We start from the raw sequence: 10,855 nt of genomic DNA on the forward strand, positions 1-10,855 counted from the left end.
CTTTTATCACTGCCTGCCTTGCTTCCCTTCCCAGAAGATGGGCTCCCTTTCCGCTGGCGACAGCTGCCCCCCTTCAGTCGGTTTTAATCTTCGCTCTGAATCACAGACCTGTCTGAACGGCCCCTTCCTCCCCGTCCTCCCTGGCCTGTCAGCTAGACACGCTGCTCAGAACAAGGCCTTTTTTTTGTTGTTTTCACGTGTTTGTGTACGCGTCCTTGCAGCGTCCTCTCTGGGGATTCCAATGCTCTCGGAAAGTGGGTGGCTGTGACGATTCCGACCGGCATACGCCAGCCTGGACTTCTCGTCCAGTCGCTTTGTACTCCTCTAGTACGCACAGCCGAGGAATGCCACAAGTGACATGTTCATCTCTTTACTAAGCATCGGAGACATTATCTGAGGATTTGTGGTAGCATTTAAGCAAGCAAACAACAGCGTTGTGTGAAATGATATTTTCATAAAGAGAAAGACGTGTACAGAGGTGGGCAAAACAATGTACATGTATGCATGACGGCACACTGCAGACAGAGCACTGCAGTCGTAAGTGTGCGACAGCAACACCACAGCAATCCAGTTTTCCTATATACAATGACGGTAGATAATAGAAAATGGGGACAGAGATGGAATGCGTCTACGCACAGAGCTCCTCAGCACACACTGCCACAACAGACTACAGTCTACATAAGCAAGGTAAGATCTCATGCGCAAAATAAAATGAAAAAAAATCCATGCATGCACTTGAGGAAAGTATCAATATGAAATTAAAACGGCAGAGCCCAACATTACAGCAGGTAATGCTTCATTACTCCTTCTCACTTTCTTGCCACAAGACCGATCACTTTCTGTCCCCATCCCCTTTCTCTCTCTCTCTTTCTCTCTCTCTCTGTCTCACCCATTGGCCCCTTCCCCAACCACAGTCCAAAGAATCCCGTTGGTGGAGGAAGTCCGTAGAGACAGAGCTCTCTCAGGCACAATACTGTACACTCTCAGGCCCAGTGAGTCACGATGAGACAGTAAGAAAAGCACATGGATACTTAATGCTCCTCTATATGGAAAAGCGACGGCGCAGGAGGAGTATACTGTAAGACCGACACACAGAGACAGACGAGAACTACGGCTGGAAAGGACGCTGCTGCACCCCTCCTATCCTGAGGCGTTGATGTAGAGCTGACTCTGCAGGATGTAGTCGATGACGGGCTGGGAGAGGTAGTCCACCACGTGGCCGTCACCATGCTGGAGGGCCAGTCTGCCGAGAGGAAGACAGCACATTGACATGGGCACTGCAGGACATTGTAGTGGACAATAAGTCAGACTCTAATCTGTATGACTCGACACACAGGCCGCAATGCGGTCAGGCTGTCTTTGCATGGAAAGCTCATTTCATTATTGGGCAAAATCCTTTCGCTATCATGACACCGTGCACATGACCTTAAAATCAAACATGGGTGGGTCAGGGTAACAAAGAGTGTGAATGTAAAAAGAAGGAAGTGCTCTGTAAATGAATGATTTAGGATATTTCCGTGAAAAATCCTAAATCAGAAATCACATTTAAAATCAACCTTTGTCATGTTCCACTTGAGCTTGGCGTCAAAGTGTAAAATAGACCCTAGACTCTGCATTATATGCAATAATATTACTACTATCACTACTTACTCAACCTGTTTCTGCTCGACTGTCTCAAGATGTGCAACTATCACCACGTGTACACACTGCATGCCTGCCACAACACCAAGGCAAGTTAGTGGTGTGCCCTGCCATTTCAAATTAGAGCCCTATGATAGATTCATGATGAACATCACAAGGTAAAAAATGAAGAGGACTCTGGGAGCCAGGATGCAATGGAGCACTTAAAAATCTGTGGCAATCACTATACCAACCTGCTTTTGGTCGAACTGACAATAGACATCGGGTGGTTGATGTCATCTTTTACCACAAGTATGTTCTCCTGTAAAAGTGAAAACAGAATAAATAAGATTCATAAGTAAATAACGTAACACCAGAATAACAAAAAAATATTATATGAATGACATTTGAGCTTAAAATAATATTTCCCTTTCCCTTACATACTAATTCACCTCTGATACAGTAACAGTAACAGTCTGCAAGGCACCTCAATGCACTTGTAGATGTTCCTACTTAATATACAGTAGGTTCGGTGTTTACCTTGTGCTTGCGCAGGACAGACGAATGATTCATTATCCTCTCTGTGTCGGTTCCATCCCGAGGCACCACCACTATCCCAAAGTCTCCCACAATCACCTCCATCTGTAAAACAAAGGCAGCTCAATTCAGTACAGTGTGTGAATGATCAATTGTATCTGATGTGCTGCTGATTCACACTACCACTGAAGCTAAAGAACAAAAGGGCTCTGTTGTTGACACAGTCAACTGTTCTACCCAGTTTCTGGGCTTTCTGTCTCATTGTTCTGGTTTTTGATGGAAAAAGGAACCCCCCCCCCCCCCCCCCCCCCCCCCCATGAAAAAATGTTTTAAATAATCCAATTGTGTAACCGTTCTGTCCGATAAAGAAGAGAAGGACAAGGTCTCCTCAGCTTACATCACTCTCTTTCCACAGGCCCGGGATGCAGAAGGACTCCAGCAAATCACTTCCACACAGCAGAAGGATGCGCAGCTCTGAAAACAGGAACAGTGATCAACCGCAAGATTACACAACAGGCAGGTCAAACCAAAAAACCCTGCAACACTAGAACATCAAAACATTGCAAAAGGGGCACGCACAGTATCAACAGAGAGTAACAAGCAGTAATTGATTGATTTAAACCAGCACAAAGGCACTCTGAAACATCCCTATTTGAAGCCACATAAAAAGCCAGATGTCAAATTTCCGAGACGGCAAGAATCACTTGATTTAATGAGCAGGACTGAGCAGCAGGGGTCACGTCAATATTTCCATCAATTCTAAAGTCTGTCAGGGCATGTAGATCAACGACTGAAAAAAATCTGCTTAGTTCATCTCATGAAGATTAACGCACAAATAACAGTAAACAGTGATTACATGAGTTGAAAAATCCCTTCAAAATACAATGCTGACAATTGAATGATCCCAGCGGGGAGTTTGTGCTTGGAATGACTAGGAACGAGTGACTGTAAATTGTTTTCCTTGAATTTGAAGCATAAAAAACACAAACTCACCAATTTCCTCATATCTCATGGCAGTCCCCAGGTTGGCATTCTCATCTGTTTGAACAAAGGGAGGCCAAGTTTCAGAGATGACTGTGGTTTAGTAGAGAAGACTGCTCATGTTAAATGCATGCTTTTCCTGTTCGACGTGGCCATGAATAATGCACAGCAATTATGAGCTAGATTTTCAGACACTGTATGAGAAGAACAGTATTCATATTCCACCCCATATCAAGATCATACTGATAACATCCTTAGTATTCATCCACATTGAACAGGAATTGCTTCATGTTTAACATATGTATGAGAATGTAAGGGAATATTAATAATATGTGGCTTTAATGGTGAAACCATATACTTGCCCACAAAGGTGAAGCGGTCCATGTTTGGGCGAACACAACAGATTTTGCCAAAGCTTTCACTCATCTTTCCCCACAGTTTAACTGGAAATAAGAGAAGTCAGGTCAAACTAGTGCCAGAGAAGAGTGTTACCACAACACCATGCACATAAAAGCTAAGTGCAAAGCCCTGGACTGAGGGCCAGATGTACTAACGTTTTGCGCCCATTTCAGGCGTAACGTGCGCGTATAAACATGTTGATGGTATGTACAAACACGCCGCAATGAGAGAAACGCGCAGACTGCCTGCCGTGGGAGCTGAGAATGGCTATTTGCGCTTTTCCGTGTCATGCATATTAATTCCTGGGCGGATCAGCTGAAAATGGGTGTAACGCGCAAGTACAGGGGAGGAGAGGTGCTAATAGCGATTGATTAAGTATTCCGCCTTATGTATGAAAACAGCGCACGTCTACTTTGCGTTGAAAAACTTCCGCCTTCTGAAAGCAGGTGTAATCCCAATTGCGGTTAAATGCGTCTATTAGAAAAACGTTTAGAGTCAGCTGAATCAATATTCAGTGCATCAGTTTTCTTCATTATACTATGTCAAAAGCAACCTTAACTTTTGTTTGCCTCTCTAAAATCGTATTTTCTCCTTCACGACATAGCCTACACTTCCCAATCTGTTAGACAGGCATTACTGTAAGTCATATCCGTATAGTCTACCTGCAGTAAATAGTGGACAAGTATTTTTTTTTAAGTGGATTAGTAGAACGTCTAGGCCTACTCTGTCTGTCGCTGCTCATTGACATCTCTTTGTATCATGTATGATCGCTAAACTTGGATTCTTTTTAATATTGCAATATTCAACTGCGCTTGTGGTTCAGCAGCTCTGCACATGCAACTAGCGTTGTGGGGGCGGGAACGGGCGGGGATGATGCGTTTACAAAAACTCGCTGTTAGCGCTGTGTTAGTACATCTGGCTGAGTGTGGTGTAGACTGCTGATGCATCCAAAGCACCTAAAATGCTGACGGAGGCGTCACTTAGGCCTACAGGGGCATTGTTGTTGTCAGGGAGCTAACATCGTAACTACCTCTGAAGTCATATTTGTCAAATCTAACAAAAGTGACAACAATGACAATTCTGCAAATTAATTTCCTGTGTTTCTCTGTGAAAACCTACAGTTCAAGCACTTGTCCTACCAACTCAGACACAAAATGCAATTGGTGTTTTAAAAGACACACAAGCAAGTTAGTCCAAACACAGCACAGTGTAGAAACCCTGGCCAATTGGAGAAGTGCCTTACCAACTGTGGGTTTGTTAGCTGTGTTTCGATTCTGGTAGATGGTTGAGGTCTCATTCTGTGGCTGGCCAATCACGGGAGTTGTAGAGGGTGTGTTCACATTGGAGAGAATACACCCGGTCACTCTCTGTTGAGAAAATACATAGGGTTTGAAATCTTAACAAATTTCCAAATTCATTGTTGTCAGATCACATCCTGGAAAAAATACAAAATTTTACAAAATTACACAGTTCTACATGAATGTCTAGATGCCAGTGTTACATAGGTGTGATGCATGGCTGGTGCAAAGTGACAGATCAACTATAGCTCCCAGTGACAGTTTAGAGTTGCTTAATTGATGTTGAGTGTTGTCTTTAGGCTAATACACAAAGTAAACCTAATTTCCATAGAAAGAAGCTGGTCCTACATTAGCAAGATGTATGTATACTACCTAGATTACAGTTAGCTACCACCACTAAAGGTCATCCCCCCACACACACATCTCTGATACAATACTAATCCCAAAAGGCAAATATATCTAAAACAAGCTATTTCAAGCACCTTGCTTTCACACACACAAATAAACTGGTCTAGGCTACATAATCAGTATAATTTTCATCAGCATCTGGTCAAACAGTTGTTCTGTCTGGTGCAGACTCTGGCTATCACAGCTGAGGATTCATTCATAAGGACTTCCCAGCGATGAATGGCACAGTTGGATCTGCCACCAGATTTATGCAACATTACTGCTTGGACGGAATCTCTCTGTTTCCATGGAAACATACGCTGAATGATGGCACTGCTTAAATAGCCTACAGAACATAAAATGTACATAGGCCTACTGAAGAAAGCTAAAATGAGTCCTTGAAAACATAAAACTATGGAAAACCTAAATCTAGGCTACTGTACTACTAAAAAAACACTGAGTGCTGCTGTAACGCATAATGGTTAAAGAGTAGCCTAATTGATATTACTCATTAGAATATGAAAAGGATTAACAGGGGAATATGATCAGTTGTAGTCATAACTGCTTGATGTTATTACATCAAAAATATATCAGCAACAACAACACACAAAAAAACACTTGCACTGGTACTAATCACCAAATATATGAGGAATTCTGAAACCTACCTAATATGCAAAATTGTTTCAAATATTTACGCTGCGAAACATTTCTTTGATCTATGTGTTTGATCTGTGGTGTCTGCACTCAGACGTTGTTTGATGTTGTGTTACCTTCATGAGGTCTCGGTGGTGCTCCAGCACACTGCAGGTAGTTTGCCATTTGTCCTGGTAACACTCCCAAGGGTCCACCCTGCGCACATGCCAACATGGCATCAGCAAATCATCAACATCACTGAAACTATTCATGAACTTGAAAGATGGCTGGTGATCTACTTCACTGCTGGTAACCATGGTGCTACTGCCTCTCACTTCAAAGGAAGAAGAAGAACATTTACCTGATCCAATCAGAAGACTGGACTGCCAGCTGACACATGGTGAGACGATGTCTGCTCGGGACCAGACCCTGCAAAAGCACAGGCACTTAGCAATTCAGGTGCTATGCAAAGTAAACGAATATACAGTAATATACTACTGTGATTCACAACTCTTTTCAAAGTCATCAAAATCTGACAGTCAAATGCAAAATGTTGATAAAATGTTGACCATGAATTGCACATCATATTTCAAATATCATTAATGTAATGAAATAGCACTGAAACTGAAAAGAGATGTTACAACCTGTGTTGTATAGTCTTGAAAATGTGTTAAATACAACTGTAGATACTTTTCTGTCAAGGCATTTTAACAACCCATACATGAAGCAAACACCAGTGTAATAATAAAAGAAGCACCACCATGAAATACACAAGAAACAGCACTTTATGTACATGTATTATTCATGTTTTTGTTAGCCTTAGATAGGAAAACTAGGACAAGCTTTTCATTAATTCCAGAAAAAAAGGCTCACAAGTGCATCTGATAGATAGCATCTAATTAGAGGGAAGTGCATTATAATGAATATACGTACCACCATTTTATATTTACAGTACATCTAAATATATTAATGTAACATATTTTATCCAAATGTAGGCTGGTATCCCTCTTGCACATCATAATCAAAAGCGCATCAATAATTCCTGCAAGCCCATTTATTTCAAATGTATAATCACTACATTCACATGTGGTGATTTGTTCAGGCAAAGTCAGTCCTGAGCACCTTAAGGGGCATGGCTGAGGCAACACTGGCAAGAAAAAAAGTTATCTTACCGGTTTTCCATAGGAGTCATGAACTGGAGAAATAATTCCACCAATCACTATAAAGCGCCCAGTCTTGTGAAGATGCTCTCTGGCTTTCTCTGCAATTTGGAGACAGAGTAATCATCATGTTTATCCTGTTTATACAGGTCTATTATGTTTAGACTTGTGCCATATGATAACAACCAGAAGTGTGAATAGTTAATAACAAAAAATCTTATTTATTGAAGTGTCAACTTGTTTATTTCAGTCACTGCAATATGTTACTCTAATGTTAACAAATGTTTATTACTTAGACGTGCTTGAAGAAACTCTTTGAATATTGCTAGCAGTTGGACACATAAGCTCAAGGCTTAAAATATAGAGGCATTCAAGAGGACACTATCACAGATGCACAAAAAGAAAATGGCCAGTTGAAACATAAGTGGGGTTTGCAACTTGTACAGCCAACTTGATCTATATGTTTTCAGCTATGTGTTTGTTTTATAGGCTTAACAGAAAGAAATTCAGTTCTGAAAGCCATAGGGTTCTCCAAAGTTGACTCATGGTTTCTTATTTGAAAATGGTTGCACACATCTATGCCAACTCCCTCTGAGACTGCCTGCATTGCTCCCACTGACTAAGGCTAGTGCATCACATGTGACATGCCTGACATTTAGCAACACTCGTTGAAACTCTGATGACAGGCCAAGTATCCAGACTGCCTGAGATGCATATCTCTTGCTACATGAAGTCCAGAGCAAAAATGTTTTTCAGGTCAGATGAACAGTCCACAAGTGATAAATAATGTATTTCTTGTAACTGGAAATTAACACATTGGCATAGCTTGCAACACATGTTGAGACATTGTTGTATGTGTATGTACAATGACATTTGTTGCATGTGAATCTTGAATAAACAGATAAAAATTCATTGTTCAATTAATTAGTGAAATATACTTTGTGTTCCCATAATCTGGCCTACAAGTCAATTCAGAGAACTGATCTCAACTACCTTGTAAAAGCTGGATAGGCCTAGGCTACTATGAAACCTGTCTTTTCCCACTCTGCTTTGAGGTAGACAGAGAAAGAGGAGGATTTGAAAAATAGGTCACAGAAAATATGAAACCCCCCCCCCCCTCCCTCCCTCCCCCGCTTGGGGAAACTCCAGATCCAGCTGCATTTATAGGCATGATATACATAATTTTCGCAGCAACCCTGCCCCTAACAGTTTTCTTTAGCAAACGGAATAATCAATCCAATCAATCCTTTTCTAACAGCATATAATAAGCCAGTGGCATCCTTCCAGTGTCATTTCAGAAGACTAACATGACTGGTTTCTGGACGCCTGACAACCTGACATAGGCCTACATAATGTAATTATCGACGACATATGAACTAATTCCATTAAGTATTCAGGATGTTTTGTTTGTTTTAAAATGAATACTAAAAACATACATTTCTGGGTTCAGAGCACCTGAGGCAAGATCTTCTCAAAAGTAGACTGCCTATTCAAGCCCACTCGTTTTCCAAACAGGCCACCCTTACAAAATGTTAGGCCTATTTGTTAGATAGCCTAACCAAAACCCAAAAAGGACAAAAAGGTATTTAACGGATGTTTTGCGGTTGGAATGGTTGCATCTTCAACGTTGGTCCACGCCTATTGAGGCACTTTACAGTAGCCTAAGTTATCATTTCCTCATTGACGCAGTAAATTAGATGCTTAATACCGACATCAGAAATAATCTTCGATGTTGCTTTTGTGATCAGCGTATAGGCTAAATATAGATAGGCCTATATGCTTTTTAAGCAAACAGTTGGCAACACTAGCCCAAAGCCATCGATATCGATGGCTTTGCACTAGCCCATAGCCTACTCCTCGCCCCCTTTCCACGGGCGTTTTGGTAACTAACAGGCCATGCCGCACTTAAGCTACAATAAACGCCATGTGAAACGGTAGGATTTAAAGAGATGGCTCTGGTCTGTAAGACAATGTTTAGAAACAACACGTAAAAGGCCATTTTGGTTAACGTTAAAGCATGTCAACGACACACAAAGCACAATATTATTCCTTACACGTAGCCAGTTAACGGTGACATATACGGCCCGTCGCCCATTTCAGCACCACACTTAGGACAGCGATTTAGGCTACAAACGCCAACAACAAAAATTGCGCAATACCAAAAATTAACTTAAGCCCAAATTAATCTACGTATAGGCTACGATTGTTGTAGACTGTAGACACTCACAAAGGTGGTGCGCAATAAACTAGGCTACCGATTAAAAAACAGACCCACAAGCTTACCAAACATATGAATATGTCCTTTAGTGATGGGGTTAAAACTTCCGCATGACAGCAGAATAACGTGCGTTTTAGTAGACTCTGTCATTATCCGAGTATTTAAAGCCACTATTAGTTAAGTGGCCGATGTTTTGTCTTTGTTCCTTCCCGACCGCAGCGATAGGCGAGGTTCATTCGGATGCGGCAGTAGGCTATATCCCCGTCTCTTCGACAAGATGCAGGGCGTCACAGTGTATTTCTCAACTGTCCAATTTTTAAAGGCGCCGATCCGCTGTAAGGAGAAACTAGAGTGCAATGATTATTCCACTGCTTAGCCTACATACTGTAGATCTATAGGCTATATTGATAGGCTATATTATAGGCCAGGATTTTCACTGCATGTCTTCATGGATTTACAGCATTTTCGGGTGGTTAATCTCAAGCTCTTTAAGTGTTCTTCGTCTTTATTTGGGGGCCACATTTATTGGTAACCTTCCAATTGGCATATTAGTTTTTCCTCTGAAATAATTTGGAAATGCATCAATGTTTATTCTTTATTCACCAGAATATTTCAGAATTCAGATAATAAATAAAAGGACACTGGCATGATGGTATACCAAATAGGCCTATGTAACAACTTTTGGAGGCTATCACATTCACTGCCAAAAAGCATAGAACCTAGTCTAAATTAAACTGCATCTGTAATAATAATAATAATAATAATAATAATAGGCCTGTAAGTGCCCTACAGAGGGATCTTAACATGAGACAAATGTTTCAGTTCCCTCTATAGTGCCAATTCAAACAATATGTTTGAAGAACATGTCTATAATAGTGCCCTTCTAACGCCGTTCCCTTTGTGTGCCACTCCATTGGAAAAGGGTGCCATTATGGAGTGTTCCAAAGGGTGTCATTTCCAGTACAGAAAGCAGTGGAATGCAGTCATTTATATTACTGCATGTGAGAAAACATAAAGAAGTGCCAACGTAGGTGCTCCTCGTGGATAAAATGATGCAGTGAATTAATGGGTGCACCTAATTGTGTTGATTTAGGGAAGTTTAATGGATGTCCCTGCAGTGGAAAATAGCCTATGCAATAAATATGTGCCTTTACAATGGGATAACTCTGATGTAGGTGCCTTTTTGATGGAAGAATAAAAAAGCATGAAGTGTCCTGTCAGATAGCACTGAGTCACAAAGTGCCCTTGCAATGGCAAGGAACAAATCCCAGTCAAATGAGATGTCCAGGTTGATTACTGCACAGCGTACCAGGTCCAGGCCGATGGGCCCTTACAGTAAGTTTCAGTGAAATAAAGTTGTCTACTCTTTACTGACTACTTCATGTGGTTCTACTTAGGCAGACAGCTGACAAATAATTGTCCAAAAAAATGTCAAACCATATTTTGAAGAACACTCAATGAATGAACATTATGCTACTTGAGATGCTCACGCATCACCGTCATGCCATGAAAAGCCAAGCTCCCCCCATAACACCAGAAAATCTCTGGTGCCACCACTGGCCACAATATTAAACCCAACGTGTGCGGGGGACCTGCAGCTGGCACAGTGGGTTAGTCATACT

The 10,855-nt window shown here is 41.4% G+C and overlaps 1 protein-coding gene across 1 annotated transcript; it reads right to left on the bottom strand.

The window, feature by feature from the left end:
• Nucleotides 1-434: 434 nt before the first annotated feature.
• nmnat2 (nicotinamide nucleotide adenylyltransferase 2) lies at nt 435-9,476 on the bottom strand. The gene is made up of 11 exons (XM_062527815.1): nt 9,299-9,476; nt 7,028-7,116; nt 6,217-6,284; nt 5,993-6,071; nt 4,781-4,904; nt 3,501-3,581; nt 3,151-3,195; nt 2,555-2,631; nt 2,161-2,262; nt 1,875-1,942; nt 435-1,243 (listed from the first exon to the last, which is right to left on the bottom strand). Exons 1-11 carry the CDS (start codon nt 9,381-9,383, stop codon nt 1,141-1,143), a joined length of 921 nt encoding a protein of 306 aa, XP_062383799.1. The 5' UTR covers nt 9,384-9,476; the 3' UTR covers nt 435-1,140.
• Between the last annotated feature and the right edge of the window lie 1,379 nt (nt 9,477-10,855).

The sequence above is a fragment of the Sardina pilchardus genome, chromosome 2, assembly GCF_963854185.1.
Source record: "Sardina pilchardus chromosome 2, fSarPil1.1, whole genome shotgun sequence".
NCBI classification, from domain to species: Eukaryota; Metazoa; Chordata; class Actinopteri; order Clupeiformes; family Clupeidae; genus Sardina; species Sardina pilchardus.

Bases quoted from the DNA above. Each gene is read 5' to 3' on its own strand.
- nmnat2 (XM_062527815.1), bottom strand. From the start codon at position 9,383: ATGACAGAGTCTACTAAAACGCACGTTATTCTGCTGTCATGCGGAAGT. The intron at 6,072-6,216 runs GTAAATGTTCTT...GCATGTGCGCAG, and splicing joins CAGTCTTCTGATTGGATCAG to GGTGGACCCTTGGGAGTGTT. The intron at 1,244-1,874 runs GTTGGTATAGTG...TCCTCTCGGCAG, and splicing joins GTCAGTTCGACCAAAAGCAG to ACTGGCCCTCCAGCATGGTG.